At 39.7% G+C, this 27147-nt stretch overlaps 1 protein-coding gene across 6 annotated transcripts in view; it reads right to left on the bottom strand.

Annotated features, from left to right (window-relative positions):
- The window catches only part of magi2a (membrane associated guanylate kinase, WW and PDZ domain containing 2a), a 276525-nt gene that overhangs the window by 76795 nt on the left and 172583 nt on the right, over positions 1–27147 (bottom strand). For all 6 annotated transcript variants that reach the window (XM_030719783.1, XM_030719785.1, XM_030719786.1 and 3 more), the window contains exons 3-6: positions 17529–17648; positions 10961–11176; positions 8312–8522; positions 2228–2307 (exon numbers count right to left, since the gene is read on the bottom strand). In XM_030719783.1, coding sequence (XP_030575643.1) covers positions 2228–2307; positions 8312–8522; positions 10961–11176; positions 17529–17648 — 627 coding nt within the window. The remainder of the gene's footprint in view (positions 1–2227; positions 2308–8311; positions 8523–10960; positions 11177–17528; positions 17649–27147) is intronic.

The following is a 27147-nucleotide window of genomic DNA, read 5'->3' as shown; positions in this document are numbered from 1 at the left end:
TCTAAGTCCGTACAGGAATATTCCACCATTTGGATATTTGTTCACTCCAGATTTTAAAATATGGAATTGATGTAATGTAAAAATAGTCAAAATCACAGAATCTCTGGACCAAAAGTGAAAGGGAAGGTTTATAGGATTGTAGTGAGACCTGCTATGATCTATGTTTTGGAGACGGTGACGCTGACAAAAAGACAGAAGGTTTAGCTGGAGGTGGCCGGGTTGAAGATGCTAAGATTTTCATTGGGAGTGACCAGGATGGACAGGATGAGAAATGACTCTATCAGAGGAACAGCTCAGGTTGAGCGGTTTGGAGACAAAGTTAGAGAGACAAGGCTGAGATGGTCTGGACATGTACAGAGGAGGGATAGTGGATATCAAAGGATGTTGAAAATGGAGCTGCCAGGCAGGAGGAAAAGAGGAAGACCTCAGAGGATGTTTATGGATATAGGTAAGGAGGGTTGGTCTGACATAGGATAGGATCCTAGGTATAGGGCGAGATGGAGAACAGCCAAAGAAAGAAGAAGGTGATCACAGAATCAGTTTCCAGTTTCCTTTTATTCTGGGGTGGTTGAGCAGCTTTATTTCACATAAATGGAAACTGACTCCCACTAGACAACATCAGCAGTCTGTTGTCTCATTAGTTACAACAGAGTAAAAGTAGCCTGTAAACCTCCTGGCAACTAGGAAAACATCAGCGTTTGCCTATAGATTTATTTTTTTTTGCTTTCAGTGACTGACTGCATGTAGTTGTAGCAACCAACCTGTTGCAAGGCAATTGCACAGGTTGCCTGGTGGGAGGCAACCTGTCTCTAAACAACTGCTGTCCAACTTGGACTGACTGCGATCACTCTCAGAAAGATTGATGAAGCAGACAGATAGCCAACATGCTGCAACCAAATTGAGTCAGTGAGTCATTGAGTGCAACTTATCTGCAACTTGACTAGTTGCCCATTGGCTGTATTCTAGTTAGACTCCTATACAAAAGTAAGGTTGCTGAGTGCCTATGTCATTTTGCAGTTAAATTGCCATCCTGCAGCAACTACATCCTTATTTGTAGAGGAATTTCTGCTACAAATCTACAAAGTTTTGGCAGGACTCTGCATGTAAGTAGTTAATGTGCATTTCTGTGTATGTAGTTGGCAACATATATGCAATTTCTGACGATTTATCACAATTGTCATTTTATCACAAATAGACTGCACATAGATGCCGACTTGATCCCATTCAACTGCAAACTGATAGCAGATTGACTCCCTGTTATTGCTGTTTTATCTTCATCTTAACACACTGAAGTCACTTTGAAGATGGCAACTGACTGTCACTGGCCACAGACCTGGTCTCTGCCTACAAAGAAACCATTTAAAGAGTAATAAGAACACAAGTTCATTGCACACAGTGGCAATAATTTTGGACATGCCGAGGTCTCCAACCACTGTTCTCCCTATTTTGACTGTAGCATTATGAAAATGTAATAGGACATTTCTAGTTATGATGTTGAATGTATTTATGTGCTTCCAGGAATATGCATCCAAAAAAAAAAAAAAAAATACTAAATTGCTACCCTCCCACCATAAGTAAGCATGCACTGAAAAAAGAAACAAGTAAGCGAGCAAATCACTTCTTCTCCCTTTCTCTGTCCATCTCCAGTCATATTCAGCTGCACTGCCTCCCTGCCTGTTATGCAGCTGATAAAGCTCTTCTTGGTCACGCGCAAAAAGAATGGGGAAGCAGGGAGGTTGGATGAGGGCAAAAAAACAGATACGTCTCACTTGTGTATTTATCTATAAATGCACTGACATTCATCTCTCTCCTGTCTTTTTGTTGTGTGTTTGTGAAGTGTGTGGGTGGATAAAGGACACTTCAGATCTCGCTCAGTTGAGAATAAAGAAGTCTTTGTAACCTCCAGTCTTTCTGGTCCTGGGTTTTAAGCACACATATCACGGGGCTTCCTATCAACTGCAACTAGGGCTGCCACACACATTAGCATTGCCTCTACATAACTCCTAAGACATTCAAATCCTAAACCAGCACACACAATTTAGCAAATGTTCTTCCACTGACTTGTATGAAATCATACCACTATGCAGCTCATCAGAGCAACAGGCACAATTTTAATCTTGTAAAATTAATGCCGTGAGCAACTTACATTACAGTATGCAGTTAACATCAATGAATGTAAGAGGCATAGGAGAGGAAAAGGAATAGAAGATGGAGCTGCTCTACTCACCGTCCTCTTTGCATTCCTCAGGCGGCTTTGCTTTCTTGGCTAGCCTCGGGTCCAGCCACGATGTTGTCTTAGTGTTGTGGCTGTGAAGAAAAGACAGAGAGCGCGTGAGAGGGAGTGTGATAGATGGTGAGTGAGAGGAGACTTGGCACAAAGAGAGAGAAGGAGGTTGGTGGATTCTAAATTCAGCCAGAGAATCATTTCAGAGAGGAAAGATGAGACTCCCTTGAGTGCCTGCATCTAAAAAGGTGACAAGAGAGACGAAAAATGCTTTAGGTTAACAAAATGGCAATCAATACTTTTAATTTGCTCACTGTCTCTCATTAGCGCGCAGGGGAGGGAGAGGGATCGGAATGGATAGAGGGTGACTGGGGGAGTGATGGAGAGGAACAGCTGTGGGCTTGGCAGATTCAGCCAGAGCCCCAGGCAGAGCGCTGGATCTAGATCAGATATGATGATGTGCCAGGGAAGCGCAATGCATCTACACGACTTGTCTGAAGCTCTGGACCCACAATGGCCTTTCTTCATGATGACAGAACAACAGTAGGAAGGGAAAAGACAAGGGAGGTGTAGAAAATGCCTACAGTAAAAAGATAAAGGAAGCAAGAAGACAAAGGAAGAGGATGTAGTGAGACGACCTCCTTATATCTTTTTTCTTTTAATTCTTTTAACTTTTGTGTTTTCCCAGAGGACATTTTCTTTGCAGCTAGATGTCAAACACATATAGGTTTACAGAACGTAAAAACATAAAAAATGTAAGATGTAAAAATACTGAAAGTTACTTTAACCAATGTTTTGTTGAGAAGAAAGAAGACCAAGGAAAAAAACACAACAGTAATCACTGGCAAAAAGTGGTCTGGCTATACAGAAGACAGACCAACAAGTTTCTGTCACCTGATTCATTTAAATGCCAAATTTAACCCCTTTACTGGGGATTAATGTGACTACACATTGGGTCGGCGCAGCCTGCAAGGATTGTGATTGGCCTGTTCAGCACCATCAATTCCTCCTGCACATTTCTGGCTACTTTTTCGCCACAGTTTTTGATTTTATCAGTGAGAGAATGACAATAATCATCTCAACAAAAGGAATAATAATCATAGCATAAATATGAGGACAACAAATGCCAGTAAATTCCTGGAGGGAGACTGCTGAATATAATGGATGTGAGGGGAGGCACAAAGAAGTGGAAAAACCCAAGGGACAAATATGTTTGACCCCGCCTAAAAAAAAACGACCACAGCAAAGAGCAAGGTCCAAGGAGGGGAAAAAAGTCCTAGAATTTTATTTTTTTTCTATTGGCTGGAACCTCCTATAAAACATGGGGACATGACCACAAGGTAATTAACACATAATGCAACGGCACAAGCATAAATGCTGGCAACAACATCAGCCACTTATATAGGTTACATTACAGGGTGTAAGAAGGCCGCAGAAGTCTAAATAAGGCCTCAGTGTGCTTGTGCATGTCTGCTGCTTCCAAGAGTGCAAAGCATACCTGGCTATGGGACGGCGTTGTGCAAATTTGGTACCTAGGTTGCATTGAACCTTTATTGGTAGATGAGAAATCCAGCAATCCCCCCCGAAAAAAAGCAAAAACAAACAAACAAAAAAGTAACATACAGTACATACAAGAGTAATGCTGGGAAACACACTAAGAGGGTACAAAGGGAAACCATGGCTATTTATACACAGAGACACACTGCGGACTAATCAGAGGATTAGACACAGCTGGGAGGAAAGAAGACACAGGTGCACACAATCACAGGGGAGGAAGTAAAACTAAATGCAAGTCACAGAAGACAACTACCTGCCAAAGTAAAACAAGAAGTAAGTGACAGCAACTTAAAAGGGAAACAGCCACAAGAATAAGCTTTACACAGGGAAAAGCTAAAGGAGGGCAGACAAAAGGAAACACAGAGGAGAAAACTATAAAGTATTAAAATACAACTAGAAGTGAAGAGTCAAAATACTAAGAATAACAGGACCAAAACCTTCCAAAGATAAAGATAAAACCCAAAATCCTACATTAAAACCTACAGATTATGATAATAGCAATTAGCTCTATGTTAAGGCTGTGAATCTGAAAATATAATTTGCAGGCCAAATATAAATAATGAGCTAAAACAGGATAAAACACTCTATACAACTAATTGTATGGCTAGACCTAAAGGTCAGAGGTCAGGACTCTGTGCAGACCACACCAAATTCACTGATCTACGTCTTTATGGACTTTCTTTTGTGCACTGGTATGCAGCCATGCTGGAACAGAAAGCGGCCATCCCCAAACTGTTCCCACATATAAATTGTCCAAATGTTTTGGTATATATTAAGAGTTCCTTTCATTAGCACTAAGGGGCTGAGCCCAACTCCTGAAAAACAACCCCACACCATAATCCTCCCTCCACCAAACTTTACACTTGGCACAATGCAGTCAGACAAGTACCGTTCTCCTGGCAACTGCCAAACCCAGACTCGGTTTGCTAGATGGAGAGGCATAATGTCTCCACTGCTCTAGAGTCCAGTGGTGGCAGTGTGCTTTACACCACTACATCTGACACTTTGAACTGCGCTTCGCAATATAACAGTTGGATGTAGCTGCTCGGCCATGAAAACCCATTCCATGAGGCTCTCTACGCAGTGTTCTTGAGCTAATCTCAAGGCCACGTGAAGTTTGGCGTTCTGTAGTGACTGACTCTGCAGAAAGCTGCTGACTTCTGTGCACTACGTGCCTCAGCATCCACTGATCCCTCTCTGTGATATTATGTGGCCTCCCACTTTGTGGCTGAGTTGCTTCCACCACTAACAGTTGACTGTGGATACTGTGTATTTAGTAGTGAGGAAACATCACACCTGGCATGGCATCCTATCCCGGTACCATGCTGGAATTCGCTGAGCTCCTGAAAGTGACCCATTCTTTGACAGATGTTTGTAGAAGGAGTCTGAATGCCTAGGTGCTTGATTTTATACACCTGTGGCCATGGAAGTGATTGGAACACCTGAATTCATTGGATTTGGATGAGTGAGTGAATTCTTTTGGCAGTATAGTGTATATTAGTTTGCTAACTCTCATAAACCTTACCATCTTTACTATCTTAATAAAATGAGTTAGTATGCTGACATTTGCTGATTAGTACTAAACAATGTACAGTTAACAGTTGATGCTGTCCTAAAATAAATTATTTTGCAAACTGAAATTTGGTTCTAATCACGGTTCTAAGTGAAAAGTTAAATGAGCACATCCTGTTTAGCCATTGCAATCTATCCAATAGCTGTGGAATCTATGGCTGCAGCTAAAGATAATTGTTTATTACTCTGCAAATTATTTTCTTGATTAATCAACTGATTGTTTCATCAGTTAAAGGCAAAACATGTCAGAGCAGAGATCTTCATATATTTACACATTTTTGGTGTTGCTTGAGACAAAAATATTATTTTCTAAAAAATCCACAAATCTATTAACTGATCAAATTGTGACTTTCAAGATGTCAACTTCTTTAAAGAATCAGCGTGCCGACATCACAGAATCAGTGAAGATTTTGACCTGTGATGGTGCTAGTGGTCAGGGGATTGCCAGAAATCACAGATGTTTCATGGTAGTTCATTCAAACTGTATTGAGATATTTCAGTCTGGACCAAAGTAATGGACTGATTGAATGGCATACTGCCGTCCTTTGAGCTAAAAACAGAAGTCTGAGTAAAAAAATGGAGACAGATAAAGAAAAAAAAAAAGGAAGATGAAGCCTATGCCAAATACAGAACCAAATGAATTGAACTTCAGTGCAAGGTAAAGTCTCTTTTGCTTTCCTTTTGATTCTTTTCCATCAAACCTTTTTATTCTCTTTTTTCCCTCTACTTCAGCTTTTCAATCTTTTCTTCTCTATAATGATCTATAGAATAAAAACTACTACCACCTCACTTTCTTGTCCTCCCTGTCACCCTTTCCTTTTTTCAGTGTTCACTATTTTTAATGACGTTCCCTTCATCTCCCTTCATCTATTCCTCTCCTCAGACACCTCACTTCAAGAGCTGTAGGTAAACGAATTGATCTTATATGGAGGCCAATCAAAGGCAAGCATCCTCCTGGCAACTAAGATCATTTTGGCACAGCATCACTTATGCTTAGGAAAAAAAAAAAACCCTTGATGCTACAAATGCAGTAGGCTAAATGAATTAGTTGTGTAATGTGCTTGATGGATGTGGGAGCATGAGGTTTCTCTGTTTGAGGGAGGAGACATATGGCGAGTTGTCTGCAGAGGATAGGAATTAAAAGTTTGCATCTGTGGCAAATAGACATGAAAAGACAACATGTGCCTGGCTGGCTGACAACCCTGTTTCATTTCTTACTTTGGTGCTGCCGTGCAGCTTCTAACAGTTAAAAGAGTGCGTTCCAGCGGGCTGGGATTCAACTGATTCTATGGAGAGATTTCACCTCATCACTGAAATGATCAACGTGCAATAAAAACTTTTTGCAATGGCAAAAAAATCCCTTCTGTTACAGCTACATTAGTTAATGTTTTACAAGAACTCACATGCACATACAATTCCCACCACACCACTGCAAAAACACACAGCAACTCAATTATCCTTATGTAATAAAAATTCACCTGATGGTTTTACTGCAGCTGTAAAACACTAACAACTCCAATGAATTAAACTTTAGAGCTTTTATAACAGAGTACTATATAGCAAGGTATTTCTGGGGACCTTTAAATCTTATTAAACCACCATGCATCACAGATAGTCTGTGTGCATTTCTGTGGATATAGAGGGGATTATACAGCGCTGAAAACATAAAGTCATCACATGATTAGCATTCTCCTTAGGATGTTAGGCAAATGTAAATTAAGAAAAAAAATATTTACATGGGTATTATCTTTGGGTACCTCACTTGGATTCAGACGCACGGGTCAGGTCTCAAACTGAGCTGTTTCTCCGTTCTCTGATTTACTCAAAAATCTTAACATTGTCAACCACCTCCAGCTTGGTCTCCTGTGTTTTTGTTAGTGCACTGTCTCCAAACCATACATCATAGCAGACCTCAATACCATCTTGTAAACTTTCCCTTTCACTCTTGCTGCTATCTTTCTCTCACAACTCACCTCAACACTCATCTCTACTCACTCCACCCTGCCAGTCTGCTCTTCTTCACCTCTCTGGTGCACTGTCCGTTGTTTTGGATGGTTGACCCCATGAATTTAAACTTGTCCACTTTCACTACCTCTGTTCCTTGCATGTTCACCTTTCCATCTAACTCCCTCTCATTTATACACATGTATTCTGTCTTAGTTCTACTGACTTTCATTCCTCTTCTCCAGAGCATACCTCCACCTCTCCGGGCTCACTTCCACCTGCTCCCTACTCAGACTGCATATCACAATGTCATCTGTGAACATCATAGTCTATGAAGACCCTGCCTGACCTCATCTCATCCGTCAACCTGTCCATCATCACTGCAGCCTTGGAGCCCCACCTTGAATCCAATGCAATACTAAAACCCGTAATCTGACATTTATAAATCAGTTTGACTTTTCCTTTTTCTTTTCTTTTTTTTTTTACAAAGCTTTAAGCTACTTATTATTAGAGAGAGACACACATATAGTGTATTCTTGGCTTGGTAAACGTCGTATCAGCTAATGATGTTCGACTGATATATCAGTCCATCCCTAATTATTATGACGAAGGTTTTAACATTTACATGAGTTTAAACATTCTGAACAGAACTCATGGAAATCTTTTCAATAAAAACAAATTACTGAAGGTAACTCTATATACTGTAATAACAACTGTAATGCAAGACAACATTAAAATCCAATTAATTAGAAATTTCAGTATTTTGGCTTAATACAAGCTGTATTGTACTGAACACATTTTGTACTGAAGACATTGTTCAAATTGAAAAAACTGGCAAAAACAGAAGTGGGCAAAGTTTCGGGAAATTATATTTTGCTCCTTTTTCAGGGGCCTTACTTTAAAGTAAGACAATTCTTTCAGGTGAAGCATTTTTTGGTCACTTTACACCTCACTGAGGTCTCCAAAAATCGCTGAACGACATCATCAATATGCATACACTGTTCAAACACTTACTCTATGAAGTAGACTTCTCCTTTCTCAGTGTATGCCATCTCCCAGTTGTCTGGCAGGGGCCCTAGCTCATCGTTCTCCTCTGGTTTGGGTACTGCCGTCTTCGGGATCTGTCCGTCATCTTTGGGTATCTCACTCTGGGCCTCTGCTGGGTTGCTCTGCGGGGCGATGTCCCCTGAAGCATCTGTGCTCTTGTCCTCATGTTCACTTGACTCTGAGGTGACAACAGGACAAGATGAGTCAGGCATGATATTATCATCGGAGAGGAGAGGAGGGTGAGGAGAGTGAAAGACAAGGGAGCTGAAGCGTGGAAAATGTGAAGAGACTGATTGAGAGTAGGGGCTAAGGTGGAGGCGGGAAAAAAAGAGGAAAGAGTGATTAGAAAAAGGTGAGAGGAAGTGGTGACATTGGGGAAAGACAGGAGGGAACAGAGGGAATGATTGAGGTTAACAAGACAGAAAGATGAATAAATCAGAGGAGACAATAGAGATTGAGAAGGTAGCGGGCGGTGATGCCCTACTTTGAGTTGTGGCAGTGTGTGAAAGTGTTAGTGAGAGAAAAATGGGAAGACAGAGAAAGAGATGGCAAGTGTGAGCTCATCCCAGAGGAGGTCTGGTGGAGGGAAATGGAGAAGGGACAAATGAAAGCAGGGGGATTGAGAGATAATCTATGGGAGGGAAAGAGCGAGGTAGTGATCTGCTTAGATCACAGAGCCTGCTGTGCTCTATTGATTCCCCTTCTGCTCTCCTGGTCAGCCCACACTCAGTCCCTTTCAGAGACAAAACTCCTCCTGAGCCGAGAGAAGCTGCCCACTTTAACACACAACATGCCTCAGCATGACGTTTTTGAGCATCTCGCTTTTGCTGAAGATATTTCCACTACTGATTTATAAAAACTAACTTTTCAATACTTTATGTATCAATTCAAACTGATGACATTCTAGTTACCCACGAAAATGCTGCACTACTTCTGTTTGGGGTCTCCGACTGTTTATGATCATTTTATGTTAAGTAATTGGAGCACACAAAACTTTTACAAGCCACTACCAACTTCAAAAATGTCTACCTAGCCTGATATTACTGTTCATAAGCAGGTAAAGTGACCCCAAACATAAATCATGTCAGCTTCATTAAAACTTGAGTAGAATACACTGCAGTTTGTGACAAAGTCTTACAGTAGCGTTTTACATGCTGAGTTTTAATGAGATCACAATGTTAGAAATTTATATTATTTTATCATTCACAGTAATAAGGTCTGTTGGACTCCAGATAAAGAGAAAGTAAAGCCAAATAGTTAAATAGCATGTAAAAATATACATTAAGAAATCTTCTAGTTTAAAGCTTTTTTAATGCTTTTTTACATTTATAGTTCATTGTCTCTGTAAACAATTTCCTTTAATTCATTATTTGAGTCTCACTTTGATCCTATAAACCACAAATATGGTATTTAATAGGTAATTATTATTTCATGAATAGAATATGTAATCTGAGATATTTCTGTATGTTTTTCTTTCTCAAATTATGAATCCTACCTTGTTTGAGCTCCTTGCCAAAAGAAAACCAATATCTCATCCTTTAACTGAACTTCCTTTCTCAAAATTTCATCTTCAACAGATCCATAGTAAATTGTAGCAATTACAGTCAAAAATACAGCTGCAGCACTGCACGGACCAGCTGAAATCAGCGCCCAACCTCCTCGAGTTTCTGTGCTCTTCTGACTGATGCTGTGCAGTGAAAGTCTTTTCCTGAGGCCATAAAACCATCTTAGAAAGTCACAGGACCGAAGCGTGGCTCTGGATTTGGAATCACAAAATTCAAACTCATAATGGCGTTTTTATGATCGTCTATTCATGTGATCATGGGATGCCTTCAAACGGTTTCAGTGTGTTAAGGACTGGTTGTGTAGGTGTGTGTTTATTTGTTATAACAAGTGCACATGCTAGAAGGTACACTCAGATAGGTCTTTGTAGTTTATTCTTTACATGGTTAATCAAGGTGCAGCGAATCACATCTTTCTCTGTCAGTTTTATGGATAAGAACAAGCTCCAGAGGTTTGGCATTGTTGCACAAAATGTTAAACCCCTTTTCTGCCAATATTCTGTATTTACAAAGGGGATAACAACACTTTCTACAGGGCTGATTCACAAATGAGCAAAAGCACTTAATAAAAGCGCCCTTGTTGATTTTTAAACAGCCTACAGGCTTCTGTTGAATTGGGGAGCAAAATATGTGTTTGCCCCTTGGCTATCTGTTCTGAGACACTGTTTAATAATGATACCTAATGAATGATATCAAATTCTAGAGAGCAGCAGTGCTAATGCTTTAATCATAAACTGTTTGTGCTGCAGAGGTAATCACTGCGAGAGTGAATTACAGTTCAGTTTATACATCATGCCGTTAAACTACATATAAAGATATTTGTGTAACCAATTAAAAGTGATAATCTGCCATAAAATCATTTTCGAAGAAATGCATGTAAAAGCAATCTGTTCCTGCATCTGTTGCTAGGCAACCACCCTTAAAGAGGCTATTGCTGTAACACGCAGATCTGTCTGAGCCCAAGCATGACCTCAAACCCTGCTGTCATGATGAAGCCTTCGGCAGAAGTGACCTTTGCCTCTGTGCGTCTGTGGAGGTTGCTGTCGGGACTGACCTGGGGTGACAGCGACACCGTTGCCATTGACAATGGGTCTCTCCTCCTCCTCCTCCTCGGGGGGCTCGATGCTGGCTTTTTCCATGTTGCTGACTGACTTGTTACGTTTCCTCTTGCCCTCGGAGCTGGGTCTGGCGCCCGGGAGCAGCTGGTCCGTTACATTTAACAGCAGAGCGCTGGGCTCAGCCGGAGGCTTCGGGGTGCCGTAAAAGTTATCTGGAAAACAAAGCTTTGAGTTTTAGATGTTCCACATTTTTGTACTTTGTACATGTATTTTTAGCCCCACTGGTGGCATGGCTCTAGGGACTGAAATATTGGTGGTCACCAAGTTTGGTTCAGAGTAAAGATTTGGAAGTTGCTATAAAATTTGGTATAGATAGACTGTACAGTAGAGTGCAATGGTTTTATGCACTTTAGGTTTTCATACAGCACATAATACCACCAGGGAGCTGTTCTCAATTCTCAAATTCACTGTGAGAGTGAGAGAAGGATGAAGAATTCAGTGGCTATCACTGTCAAGCTCTGGACATCCTAATATACAAACATTTAGATCAAAGCAACGTTTCATATATGTCCACAGGATCTGTCATTTCCATGTTTCCCAATCACTGGCTATGATAGCAGCTGTGAAATGCATTCTGGTGCCAAAATGTTGCAATTCCAGTGAATGGACTTCCATCTGGCCGCTTCCCATTTGAATAAAGTTTACATTTAGGCTATGCAAATCAGGGGTGCCCAGAGTGACAGGCCACCTCTGTAAGCTCCACAAAGCTTTCAAACTAACCACTGACACGCTGAAATATTGACCTATTGAGCAGTTTACTGGCTTATTTCTTAGCTCAAGTGTTTCAAGGTTGGTTAAAAGCTTGATAATATATATATATAAAAAAAAGCTTCTAGAAGAGCTGTCCTGTTAGTCCAGTTTTAAATCCTCTTTTTTCTCAGAAAGAAACAGTACAAGGAAGAACCTCAGTTCTTCAGAAGGAAACCCATGTTTTTTTGTTTTTTTTTTATTAAAGTGTAGTATCGTAAAAGTAAATACATCTGCATTTTATAATACCAGGAGATTATGAGATTTATAAAAATCAAATCTACATTTCCATAAAATTTCAATAAAGGAAAAACAGCACTGAAAAATAACTTCAGTGCACATAATTTAAATGCAAAGAGGCAGCAGATACAAAAAAACAGGAGGTTACCATTGTAACATCCAAAGGGGTAGGGGGGATCAGGTGATTTCGCCACTTGAGATGCTGTTCCAGCTAATCCATGAACACACAAATTGGAAGCCTAAGACTACACGATGTCTAACAATATCACAACACTTCACCAGTATCTGCACAGAGACATGCATATTTGCAAAGTAATCTTGACCCGCACATGTCTGTGAGCTAATTGCAATCATTTAAAGAAGAAGATATTTATCATTGCTAAGTTCTTCCATTGCTTCCTGTGCATATAAATCACATACCAGCCCATGCTCGGATTTCCTTGGAATATAACTACATGTTTCTGCATGGCTTGGACTGAATAATAACCATCTCTTTCTCAGTTTCGGTCTCTGCTCAGAACTGACTCCCTGCCTCTGGGAACTGCAGCTTTTCACTTGGCTCTGATACAACAACCCCTTCCAGTCTTCTAAGTTGATTTTACATTTTACTATCATTCAATTTAAATACTGGCTGTAGTCCAGTACTGTTGACAGTCTCCATCAGTCATTGTGAAAACCTCATAACCTCATGTTTAAGGATTTATATACATTTTTATTTTAATATGTGCTATTGAGATTTCTTTTTAATAAAGTGTTTTCTTCAGAAAGGTAGACAGTCCTTAAAATGCTCACATAAGGTAACTGCTACGGCCAATACCTCAAGACCAAAGGAAAAAAAAAGAGCCTGTGTTCTGGTATTTTTAGATTTGAAGTGACCAATAAAACCACAAAGTTGCTATGGCTTAAGGAAAGGCTGTAACTCTCAGGCTCCTAAAAGCATTTTCACACAGAGTGAAAAAACTGAAAGTTTTATGTGACTGACTGGACTGTTTCTTTTATAGTTTTTTTTTTTTTTGCACAACAAACAGATGTGAGAGTGAGACACTGGATTATACTGGTCCAAAGTCTGAGAGATGCTTCTGTCTCTTAAAAGATCAGACACTGCTTTTCTTGGAGGCTTCGTTTTTTAAATCGAAGAGCATGAAGGAAACAGAGACTTCAGCCATGGTTTTGTCCCAGTGTAGTTAATGGAAGTTTTGCTATTAAATTAGGATAGCAGTGCCCTCATCCGCTGAAGTGTTCCTGGTAGAAAGATCACACAGTACATGAGAAGACTACTCATGTGCAATTACTAGGCTCAAGCATCGGAGACAAACTCTTAGAGCTATTCTAGGGAAACATGACGAAGTACCTACTGAAACATTATGTTCACATTGTGAAAAAACCTAAAGGCTACAATGAAAAATAGAAGCAAGCAGCTCTAAAAAGATTATGGGGACTGCTGGGATTAGAACCTCTGAACCAAAGACACAATTCCTGGAGCCTTAACGAGCTGAAGCTGAGGAAAAAGTATACTCCACATGTGAAGTTAAATAACCTGCAGCATCACAGAAAACCTGCACTTTGAAGTTTGAGTAAGTGGTGGAACTGCTGTCACATCTAAAAGCCACCCTGATTTAAGTCTACAGTCTTACTCAAAGTATATTCTCATGAACCTTTTTTTTAAACAGAAAAGAAAAATCACCTCAATTAACAAAAAAGATGAAAAATGAAACCTCCAAAGGAAAAACTGAATGAAGAAATGAACAGCCAAGATATTATGTGTCACAATAGAATCATTAAATAAAAGCACAGACAATATAAACAGATGGACACAGCCACCGTGGTGTCACCCATTGGGTAGTGAAGTCCAGTTATGAAGCCCTAAACTGAGCGTTTCCCTTTTGCTATCTCGCTGTTTTGACTTTTATTGTGAAGGGTGGCTCTGACTGAGAAACCAAGCATGCCGAACACTCATTGGTGACACATGATTGACATACCCAGGATAATCCTCTTTCTGATTAATGACCATAATTTACAAATTGAGCTTCATATTTTATGGAATATGACTTGAAACTAGCAATTTAGCCAACAAAGTCATTAGAAGAATCTCAAAAGCAAGGGAGCTGGGGGTCATTTCCCCATAGACTTCTATACAATTGGACAGCTTTATGCAACCAGGAGCTACCCCCTGCATTAAAATGAAAGCAGGTTTGAGGGACTAAATAACAAGTCCATCTTTTATCTATACTGTCAACTAAATTTGTAGCAACAATAATTTGCAACTTTTTGTTCAATAATACAGAGAAAACCCCAACAATCAGACGACCCCCTATGAGCAAGCACTTGGTGACAGTCAGAAGGAAAAACTGCCTTTTAACAGGAAGAAACCTAAAGGAGTACTTGGCTCAAAAGAGCTCTGACTCTTTGTTAGCCTGGCTACAGTACTGAAAAGAAACCTGGGGTTTTTATTTTCAGTGATGAATAGTAAGATGTCCTAGTTTTACAGAGGGCTTTTTTTCCTTTAAAAAAAAAAAATAGAGAAACAAACTCTTTTTCCAGGCTAAATGAAGATCTTATAAATTAATGAGATGACATTTTCTCTCCAGCTTACGGGTTATTTGCTTTAAGCTGTGAGTTTGTGAATCATACCAGAGAGTCAAGCACTTTTGATTTGAGGCTTTTTTCAGAGGAGCCACAGTATCTAGAGTTGTACGCAGTGAGGATGTAACACAAGATAATCGACCTCTGTTGGAGCAGTTTAGGTAGCTGCTCTGCATTGTGTTGGCACATGGCACTGAAAAAGATCATAGTGGAGGAATCATATCCTTAAACCTAGTTACAGCACTTTCAGAAAAGCATCTACTGTAATGAAATTAATTCCCCACTGATGTGTAATCTATTATTGTAAATTTGAATGTAATTAAGAAATGATCAGATGGAAGAGGGTTTCCAGAGAATACTGTTAAATGTTCAGTTTCTATGCCATATGTCAGAACAAGATCCAGAGTGTGATTAAAGTGGTGGGTGGGCTCATTTACATTTTGAGAAAAGCCAATTAAGTCTAACAATAGATTAAATGCAGTGTTGAGTTTCAGCATCTATAATTATTTTATCTGAACTGAGCACTAAATCAGATAAAAAGTCTGAGAAATCAGAGAGAAACTCTGAGTAAGGGCCAGGTGGATGATAGATAACAACAAATAAAATGGATTTTTTCCAATTACACTGTCGCACCAGCCCCTCTGCATGTCCTCGTTCACTACATCCATGAATCTTCTGTGGTCTTCCTCATTTCTTCCTGCCTGGGAGTTCCATATTCAACATCTTGATGATCCAAATGTACATGTTCTGTACATGTCCAAACAAAAAAAATGTCTTTTTTTTTTTTTTTAGTGCCACTGTTTCGCATCTTGTAAACCTTCCCTTTCACTCTTGCCGCTATCCTTCTGTCACAAATCGCCTCAACTCTCATCTCCAACTACTACACCCTGCCTGCCCGCTCTTCTTGACCTCTCGTGCACTTTCCGTGGCTTTGGATGGTTGACCCCTGGTATTTAAACTCATCTACCTTCACTATATCTACTCCTTGCAGGTTCACTGTTACACCTGTCTCGCTCTCATTTTTTTCTTCTAATACAGCAGTTGAAATGATTATAAAATATGAAAGCTGTCCTGTATCTGTCCTTGTGGCAGCAGAGCTGAATTAGTCTGTTGGAGAAGATGCTCTGCTGCCTGTCCAGTAAGTAGAAGAAAAGAATTATCCATGATGGATAACAGTTTGTTCAGTGACCTCCTCTCCATCACAGCTTCAATCACAGAGCCAGCCTTCCAGTCTGTTGGTGTTACCAGCTCCGATGCTGCGCCACCAGCAGACTACATCAAACCCTCCACAAGGGACAGATAGAACATATCCAAGATTTTGCAACACTCATTGAATTATCTCAGCTTCAGGAAACAGAACCTGCTCATTCCCTTTTTGTGTACAGCTTCCTTGTTCAGCCTGTTGTTGATGTGGATACCCGGGTACTTGTACTCCTCCACTATATCAACATCCTGTCCCAGGATAGACATGGGTTATGTAGCCATCTCTCTGGTCCCAGATGGTTCATATCCAGATATGTCCTTTTTATCCAAAATGCTGCATTTCATATCACTCTATGCAACAATATCTTCATTATGCAGAAATGTTGCAGCTTAACAGCTGGTTTTGGTTGGAACTTGCTTTTTAGTAGTTAATGCTGACTCTTAACTGGCATCCACATCACTGTAACAGATGGCTTTATCTATCAGATTAACTTCCACACAGCAGCAAGTTTAACCTGAGGTGTATGGTTAGTATAATATTTAGAGCTCACAATCAAAACATTGGAAAAATAAAAAGATTGTTTCATTACGCTGAAATAATTAAAATGAATGGCCATGGCATATTCTTACACTATCATTAAATTGCCACCCAGACTCCTGTTTTATAAGTTGAAGAACACCAGGGATATAATTAAAATAACAACTGTGAAGAAGTAAGTGGAAATTAACTATGAGAAAAAAAATAACAGTTTCTTCCACTTTGTGGCTCAATTGATTAAAGATCCTTGCTAACACAGAACAAAAAAGTGAGATGTTAGGAGTTTATTGTGTTTCTCCAGGAAACTTGTTCTAGGAACTGAACCCGAGAACTTCCTATTTTTTATACTAAGTCAAACATCTCTGCTGCTTTAACAGTCAGCCCTTTCCTTTAAAATTCATGCCTTCTCCCCTTCTTCCACATCTAATTGGCCATTAAATTATTAAAATGTATAAAAGGCTGTATGATGGCCGAACAACCACACAGAAGGAACTCTGTCTCCCTCTCCCCATGGAAGGCAGCTCCCATCGCCAAAAGGATCTAACATTGCTTCTGGCAACCGACCATTAAATTGGCCATCTGCAATTTCCTTTCCTTTTTTTTTTTTTTTTTGCTCCTTCCTGCAGGGGTGGCAGGCTGACAGAGACTAGAGTCAGGTGGGAGAGAAGAAAGTCGGCTGCTATGTGTTATCTATATAATGGTAGGGGTCTCCTGAGAGTTGGAGGTGGACAGGCAAACTAGGCACTGCATTTTTTGAGTGGTTTAAAATCTAAGCCTCAGGCCTGTCTGACCACAGGAAAGAGATGGGAGAGAGTCTCTGTTTGTTTTGATTAGGCAACTGAAGAGCCACTGCAGCTCAAGCTCAAGAAGTGAGCCAAGAGAAAGCCAGCATGAAAGTAGTGTATGTGTGTGTTTCACTGAGAATTTAGTTTAGATTGCTTTCAGTGTCCTTCATGTCAGATGTCACTCATCTCCACAGAGCTATAAAAATGGGTAGATGGAAGCATACTTGTGAGTGTGGGTGCAGAGTGTGGATGTGGGGTGATGAGCCCCATACATTCAAACTGCTGAAAAATGCCTAGTGTGCCACACTGAAGCATACATTCCTTAAAAAAAAAAAAAATTAGAAATATCACAAAGAAGAATGATTGCAATCATACGCGCTGTTAAGTGTGACTTAAATAAATTCTTACCTTCATATGTTCCACTCTCTAGCAGGGCTCCACTTTTCTCCAGTTCCATAAACCGGTCAACGGTCACGAAATTATAATCCACCCCCGGGACCTCTCCTTCCTTGGGCTGCCTGGTTGTGCCTGCAGGAGATAAGCAAGAAGAGTTATAGTTATAATGTGAATTACTACTGAATGAGAAGGGGACTTTGATTAAGGGTGAGTCTTTGTCAGTGTTTTAGAAACGACTGGAACACACCAGAGCTTATACAAGCTGACCCCAGCCCAGCTCTATTCATTAAATGCCCTTTTTATTCCTTTTTTGTCCTGTTTGTACAGCTGAGACTGAATATTTAACAGAAGTGGCAAGGTATGATTTCAGGAGCTAAGTGATGCAATTTGGACACCAAGAGGAGAAATCAAATCAATTTGCATGGAGTTGACAGCATGTCGAGGACTCCCTGACAGGAGCAGCAGTCCTGGCAGCTGACAGCAACACGGGAGCGATGAAAATATTTTACCCTGTGGTAGCAGCATTTTAAGGCAAGTCACAAGAATCATTTCTCCTCCAGTTACTAAAACAAAGTGTGTCAAAGTGTTTACAATGTTAAAATGAGGTACAAATGACTTCCTAAATATGTTCTCATAGCTGTGTGCTAATTAGACTAGTTAAACTGATCCCAGCTGTGATAGCACACAGCACTCTACCCCTGAGGTGCTGAATGGGTTTTCACATCTGAGAGAGCGTTATTCACACTAAAGCAGAGCCCGTAAACCACACTTGTTAAAGCCCCACTATAAAGTATCCAACTGTGTGTTTTAAAGTTAACGGGGGAACAATGTGCCACTGATCGCCCGTGGTACGCAGCATGGGGTGATTTGACTTTATGTAAGGCCAGCTGACATCGCTCCTGTGTTAAAAGTTTCAAACAATGTCTGTAAAAGTTTGTGTTGTTTAGTTGTGGGCCAAGAAAAGCCAAAAGTGTGCAGGTTTCAATTTCCATAAACACTGATTATTGCACTTTTAACTGTATAAACAGAGCTATATCAGTTAAAGAGCTGATCTTAAAACTACCAAGTGAGGAAAAATGGGCACACTTAAGAGCCCAAGAGGATGAAACTGTTAGTTTTTCTTAGTTCCCTTCATGAATAAGAAGAAAGGGGATAGAATCAGTAAGACTACTTCATCTTACTGCCCCTAAAGGGTTTACATTAAAGGCTGAAAAACTCCTTGAGGTTCTTTATGCTGTGAGTCGGCCAACATTAAGACGGGGTGGTTAGAGACATTTGCACACTTTCTCTTTTATACTTGTGTTTTGAAATTTTCAGCAACAACAATCAGAAAATCTTGCCCACTTTGGCAACATGCACGGAGGTGAGAAAGTAAGAAGAAGGTTTGATCTTCTCTCTTAAGCCGTCTGATCACTTCAATCACTTTTCATATGTACAAACAAGAGTGAGTCTGAAGGCTTTGAAGGCGAGACTACATAAGAAACTGCATACGCTATATGCATTTGAAATGCAGCCACTTGGATCAGGTATAAACAACTTTGCCATCAGACGTGGCTGAACCTCACATGGGCCATATGAACTCACTGAGGTCTGCGTTTAGACAGTGTGATCAACAACATAAGGATGATCTTGAACTTCTTAAGATCTTAAAGTTCTGAATTGAAAAATTAGAATCCAATTATTGTTTCTGAACTCATTAATATCCTTGCTGGCCAAGGGTTAAAGGGGTTAAAGCTTCAAATAGTGAAGTCAGCACATGTACTAACAAAAACAAAAAATGTTCATGTTCATAGTGTTCTATACACTCCACTACTCTTGGTTCTGTATAATGTCAGTGAGAACCAGTCCTGTTCGGTGTCTTCGCTTTTTTCTATGCATTTCTGGCTACTTCTTTATGCCACCATTATTTGAATCGACTCGAAGAGAGAAAACCTACCGCCAACTAGTGTTTCAACAAAGAAATTGCAGATCAATGACACCAATTCAATTCAATTCAATTTTATTTATATAGCGCCAAATCACAACAAGTCGCCTCAAGGCACTTTATAAGGCAAGGCAAAGACCCTACAATAATTACAGAGAAAACCCAACAGTCAAAACGACCCCCTATGAGCAGCACTTGGCGACAGTGGAAAGGAAAAAAACTCCCTTTTAAAAGGAAGAAACCTCCAGCAGAACCAGGCTCAGGGAGGGGCAGCCATGTGCCTCGACTGGCTGGGGCTGAGACAGGACAAAAGACATGAAACCACACACAAGTATAAATGACTCTACATAGAGTCAGGATCAAAGTATAAATTAAGCTTAATCTTTTGTTGGTGAGTTGCAGCCAGTCAGAAGCAGGTTGGCTTAACAGGAGAAGAAAGGGAGCTAAAATGGTTTGTTTAAAAAAAAAGTTGATGAACTACAGGGCAGCACAAAGGCCTAATTTATGAAAAATCTGAAAAAGTTTGAACTGCGCATCATACAAAGCTATGCAAATAAAGTCCAAGAATAAAAACATGGAATTGAAAATATGCATATGTTCCCTTTAAAAAAAAACTGTTTTGTTCAGTCTCTGTGTTGCCTGATTAGCTGTCATTAAATTATTATTTAATTTAAAAGAAGAAATTAAGACTCATTTTTGTTGCGAACAACAAAATATCAACAAAGAACCTTCAATCAGGTGATGTGCTAGGGACTGCAGTGCTGACTTTGTTTACACTTTCATTTCAGAAGCACATGACACTGACATGACTATTTCATAAACTAAAGTGGCACCCTGTACACACTTTCCCCCCCCCCACATACTCTAACAGAATTTTACTGTCAAAACTGAAACATCAAACTTGAACCTGCTGAGAGACTAATTTGTATGAGCAGATAAGAGCAAATGAGCAGCAGGGAACACTGTAGTTTGTGTAAAAAGTATGTTTGTGTTTGCGTTTGTGCTGCACCTCCAGAGGAGAAGAGATTTTTGATTGTGTCTGTCTGCATGGGGGGGCTTGTGTACCCGTCAGATTAGCCTCCCTCCCAGGCAGAGCTCCTGACTGAGCAGCAGACACACAAATTTCAAAGAGGACCTTTGATGTTGGAGGGCTATATTTAGCAGAATCTTCTGGTAGGACTTCTCTGGGGTGACAATTTCTAAAAGGAGGCACCCACAATGCCTCTCAATTTTCAGTCCTTTGTATGTGGGTCACAATCCTGTACTGCTGATCTGTGAAAATAGAATAACCTTTCTCAAGTACCCAGTATTTTTTTTTTTAGGAAGGCAGATAATGATTATTTACAAAAGACTAGGACACTCATCATTTTGTTAGTTTAAAATCCCCTCGGGCATGTTTCAGGAGCGTGTGGAGCTCACTAAAAATAGGTATGCATGCAAAACTTTGAGCACAAACATGTTTTTATTTTTTTAAGTTTAAGCAGGAAAAAAGTGAATACTACCCAAGCAGCAAACTGACGTTGAAAAATATTTTATCAACTTTAAAAAAAAAAAATAGAACATATGACTTTCTTTTGACTTGTAAAATTTTAGGACTTCATTAGCATTTCAAAAACCACCACCACTGGCAATTTGACCAAAAATTTGTAGGCAGTTTCAGTTGTTAAACACAGACATCCTTTTTTTAAAAAAAATTTTCTTTTTAACCAAGCTCATCTTTATTTGTGAGAAAGGATTACAGATGGAGAGAAAGAGCGATAGGCCTTACCAGATAATCACAACTGATTTTTACACCTTTCAACTTACATCGGACTCTGATTGGTTTTCCCACTTGGTCCAGGTGTGATTTAGGCCAGGTGTGAACACAGTAATTTCACTAGGGTGCAGACAAAAACAACAGCACAGAGACTCTTGAGTTGAGATGTCTCAATCAGGTTACAAACAAACTGGAACGGTTTGTTTCTGGCACATGATACAACTTTGATCTGGACCTTGTGCTTTGATCCTGTGCTTCTCTCTGTTTTATGCACTTGTCCAGAACATAGGACCTTCTTTCCTGTATATTAATTCCTGCTCACATCCCAGGCACATGGGCCTGATGAAAGAAGTGAAAACTATCACGTGTTCTGCAATTATTAATTTAACCCTAAACAAGAGGAAATGCTCCAAGTTGGCATAGTCAGTAGATTTGAACCAGATGCACTACAGATGCAAAAATACCCTTAAGCCACACTTACTGGTGTGCTACATGTAGCTTCACATGAGATTACAGCAGCTACAGATATACTATATGTAGGCCACAATAGCTTAAAAAGGCTGTTGGATATTTGTGTTACTGTTATAGTTAAGATATTGGCTTAATTATTCTCCAATATCGTCTCCTTAGAATTATAAGGTTCTATAGACCAGAAAGGTGAAACGTCACAGATGGACAGACAGACAACAATATGCTCCCACTTTATTTTGTGTGGGAGGATAAAAACAGAAACCAACCTTGCCTGTTGCCTTTGGACGAACTCCACCTATCAGCTATTATTTTTCTGGAATCAGTTAGCTAGACAGTGCAAGCCTAACCAGCTTAAAACTGAAACTAAATCATATGGCCTGACAATGCATGACACCGTTTGGTGTTGGTGAGTGTAGACAAATAAATACAACACTAAAAAATATTGAGTTACTACACCGAAGACATTTATAACAGATGATTTGCACTCTTGAACAGAAGTATAAATCCACCTTTACATCTTTACACTGTGGGACAGTCTTCAAAGGCAGGGAAAAAGATATACAATACCACTGAGCACTTGAGTAAATAGCAGCTCATTTCCTTGTTGTGAACACATAAAAAAAAAATTTAATGGCTTCCTCCCTTGAGATGCAAAACAAAAAGCACAGAATGGCAGAAAGTTAACAATGACAGAAGCTCACTGAGCTGTTCATATGCTGAGTGAGAATAGGAAGTGAGTACAGGTGTATAAAAAGAGGATGAAAGTGCAGCTTAAGTTGTAGCGTGGGCTGAAGTCCTTGTAGCCTACAGCCACCCCGCTGCTCTCCAGTAAGTTCTCGAGCCAAATACAACTCCACAGTCATGGGCCATGAGTCCAGCTCTCACTTGTGCAGCCAAGCACCATTATCGGATGCCCCATGTCAAAGCTAACACCTGTAGTGGTTTCACACTGGGACTAGTGCTCCTACAGAATACATTAATATAGCTCTAAGCCTTCTGTATGTTAATCAAATACATCAGATGAAATGCATGACCTCTGTGTTCTGCCTCACAGTTGTACATTGAAAAGCAAAATCACTGTAACCTGAGCACAATTTGAACTTAACTGTAGGCAATACAAAAAAACTCAACAGGGACCCAGACAATCTCTGGAAAGCAGAAACATTGCCCTCTATTTGAAACAATGGATTCATATCCAGAGAATGTCCTGAAGCATGACACAGAGATATTGTACTGTGTATTTATGATAGAGAATCAAAGCATGTGCACGGGCCCTGAGGAAAAGATTATATCATAAGAATTCAAACAAATCATTTCCATACAGTTACACAGTGTGGTGTAAAAACAAAGAAATATATGAAAAGTGAAGCAAATCTTTATGTTTGATATATGTGCTTTACGCTGAGTGTAATGTCCTCTTACAGAAATTTGACAAAGGACAAAAATTAAGGACCTAATGCATGTTTAATAAGGCGATATGTGATTTAAGTGAACCATCCATTTCAATTTGATGTCATTCACTCACACATTGTCCAATCTGGCCCAAACTGTTCATGTTTGATAAGGATCTGCCCCTGAACACGTCAGTTTTTACCGCTAGTCATAGCGCCACTTAGTGACAACAGGAAATGTTTTATACTTTGATATATTGCTCTGGGCAGGTTGACCAGAGCCATCTAAAATTTGGTCAAGAAAGCCTTAATGAGTTGGTGTTACTTTATCCTGAAAACTGTGAGTTTTTGTCAAATGGTGTGACCCTGGCCGCATGGCAAATTTCAATGTTTCACCACGAAGCACAAAATTGCTGAACTCAAACAAACATTGTCTAATATGCTCTAAATGTCACGTTTGATAAGAGCCCCAATCTGAGCACCTCTAGATGCAAATAGTCAGCGATAGAGTGCCACCTCATGGGAAAAAGAAACATCGTGTTTTATACTTTGATGCACTCCTCCTCACAGGCTGACTGCAAAAGTGAGCCTAATAAACTTGAGGTACATGGGCCATTGAAGATTTAATTCTCTTTGACAGTGTAATCATCAAAGAATGATAGAATAAATGATAATGGGAAAAACATTTATCAACACTTTAAATTACTATCAAAACTGCACAACGTTATATCTACAAGGTCTGTAGCATAATCCCCACCTAAGCCAACAATTACTTAATAACAAACATCCACACAGCAGGTAGAGACACTGGCTGTTATGAAAGCAGATTTACAAAATATCTTGATGGTTAAGAGCATCCTTCACCGTTACATTCACAAGCAAAGGGAACTGGATCGTTAACTAAGAGTTAGTAATAGTCTAATGTGTATTTCTGCTAAATGTACAAACAAGTGGTCTTAAGAATTTTCATTGTATTGTGTTAAGCCTGCCCATAGCACTAACTGTCTAGTTCTCCTGCATTGCTCACTGGACCATTTTTTTCAATTAAGAAAGCTGTTTCTTTCACAATATCAGAAGGTGAAGTGGTCAGTCAAGGTCCAAGGAAGAAACAACACTGAATGTACCTCACTTCTTATTGGTTGCCAGTGGCATGGATAAGCCAGCCACTGATCTGAATATATTTCTGCAAGAAATTCAAAATCAGGATCTCTTCTAGTTTCTAGGAACCGAAGGCGGCCTTAGCAAGCTTCAGTTCCTAGACATGCTGTTTGTAGCAAGATCTTACAACCCTTTAAATTTTTTTAAGTAACACCACATTTGTGGTTTTGAAAGAGATAGCCTGGATGACCTTGAAATTAAGTTGAGATATTCAGGTTGGATAAATCCACCTTCCCAGCAGCATTAGCTGTACTTTGCATTTAGCGCTAGTGAACAAATACCTATATGGCTGTGTGCCAGGTTAATGAACCGGCTGGGCTGTTGAGATTTGTGTAGCATTAAGCTATGCATTAAATAGCAGAGTAAATCTCTGGATTTGGATTGTTCACTATGAAAGTACGCGCTACCCATTTCAGATAACAAAAAACAACATATGGGTATAGAAACATGCATTTTAGTAATGAACTTTGGTTTAAACAAGTTTTGTTTTCATTCTCTTGTTTCTGTGGAGCCCCATTTCTTCTGATAATTGATATTAGCAGTTGTTAGCATTTTAAACTTAATATAACAATGACAGCACCACATGTATTTTACTACTATTGCAGTAGCTTTGGGTACCCATAACAGTAATGAAGCTTGTTTATGCATTGTTAATTTAATGCGTCCATCTTGTTCTCTCTGGCTTAAATGCACAAATAATAAAATACAGCCTTCAGGCATTCAGTGAGTGTTTGTCTCGAATCATTTTGGTGCATTATATATTAATGCTGTGTGTGAGTATATAGTCTAGGTAACAGCCATCATAGTGAGGTGACAGACTGTACAAAAGGAAAACATAGTGTCCATATACTGTATATTTGCTAAAGTCTCTCTCTTTCCATTTCCCTCTTATTTGTTTTATATTCTAATCACACAGATTTTGGATGGACAAAGTAATAGCAATTTCATTCAGCTACGGCGTTGCAATCTCCTCTGCACGACCTCACTGTGTCAAAGCTTAAAAGTCATTTTCCAAATTTACCTGCATGGATTTATTTTTAACTTTTAAAGCAACTGAAAAAAAAAAAGCAAACACCTGTACAACTCTGACACAAAAGCAGTGTATTTATCATGTTTATTAAAATTACAATTATTAACAAGTTCAGGTACATTAAAAGTGGTAATGTTTAGACGTGGAGGTTAAAGACAGGACCTTATAGCCTTCAACAGACCAGTTTTGTGCATAAGGAAGATATTGAATTTCTACACACCAAAACCCTTTGTTTCGACTGTCCAAAACGGTGTCAGCATAGCCTATTGTAACCATCCTAATCTAACCATTAGCCAATTAGGAAGTGACGGGCAGCTGTAATGCCCTTGCATTAGAGGGATGGATTAGTTTCCCATTCACCAGCTGCCTGCTGCCTGTGGGCAAATGGACTGATGGAGGACAGTGAAATGCTGCACCACGCCACTGAAAGCTGCTTTCACTGCACTTTGCCTTCATAGACAGCAAAAGAAGCAATGTGCTTATTCACTGTTTTCACTGATGATAAAGAGCAGGGTCTTAATAAACGGTGATTACGTATCATTTAGGTGGTAATAAAGTCTACTGAACTGGGAGTGCAAAGGATGCCGCTGCTTTCACGATGAAAGTTAATTCTGCTGCTTTGCAATCTAATCATATTGAAGGCTTTGGTTCACTGGCAAAGCGCAGATACAAAACCCCATTCTTGGTTCCTGACCAAAGATACGTAATTTTTTTGTCCTATAGCCCTCTTAATGAGATTTTAGGTTCATTCGAGTTCAATCAAGCTCAACAAGAATGACTGCGTGTTGCTCTCCTGCTTATTGACAGCCAGTAATGTGGGATAGATTGGAGAAAGCTAGGCACTGAAACACACTCCCCTGCCTGTTGGCCCTCTGCCGCCCTCCCCTGAATTCCATTAATAGCTCTGCCCTCCAGGAGGTGCTAGGTGGACCGCCTGTAATGCAGCCAGAGATATTAATGACTGCATCCTTCCCCTTAGGAGAGAGGAGAGGAGGGGAGAAAGGGCTGATAAAGAGATAAAGAGGTGGGAAAAGGGGGGATTAATAGGGAGAATAATTATGCAGAGCAGAATTTTATATGTTAACAGTAGTACTACAAGACATTCACACGCATTCCTTAAATAAATTACCAATTTTAATGGACACTGAAGAGATAAACCAGCAAAAGGAGCGATATCGTAGGAGATCTACTCACTTCGTTTTATTTGTATTTTGTTTGAATAAATGGTCACTTGGGTTTTCTTCTATGCAAAGCATTTTGCATGATATTTATTCTGCACCGGTTTCTTGCTGTTTGTAAACTCACAATAGCCAATACGTGCTGCTCAACAAATGCATAAATAATACTCTGGTACACCAAAAATACTCTCAGTGGACATTTTCCAAACTGCTCACATATCCAAAAGGGCACTTCCCTCTGAATCCTAATGTAAGAAAGGAACATTCATATATGGTTCCAGTGGTGAATAGATGCTAATAATTATATAATCACAGAGACACAAGCTCATGTGTGAAGATCGAGGAGCACTGCTTGAAATCGAATTTATTCCATCACATCAGTGTCAGTGTAAAGTTGGAGCAGAAGCCTGAAAACCCTGCCAAACTACTGAAGCTGGGATAGGTTGTGGCATCTGATACTGCAGTAACCTGTCAAAATGTGACAAGATTTCCCTGTACATGGGACAAAAATGTATTAATGCAGTTAAAGCTGAGCAGAATTTAGCACTTTTTATGACATAATGTGTTCAACAGCTCTGACATCTACTATTACGAGTTTAATGTAGCTTGTAAATATTAGTAAGTGAAACTGTAAGTTGCATTAAAGGTGCTTTGTGGTTTTGTCTTGATTTGTTTACTTTCAAGTTAGAACCTGATCAATAGATTGGCTATCAACCAACATAT

Source organism: Archocentrus centrarchus, chromosome 23, assembly GCF_007364275.1.
Source record: "Archocentrus centrarchus isolate MPI-CPG fArcCen1 chromosome 23, fArcCen1, whole genome shotgun sequence".
Classification (NCBI taxonomy): Eukaryota; Metazoa; Chordata; class Actinopteri; order Cichliformes; family Cichlidae; genus Archocentrus; species Archocentrus centrarchus.
The sequence above is the reverse complement of the archived record's forward strand: the minus strand, read 5'-3'. Positions and strand labels throughout refer to the sequence as shown.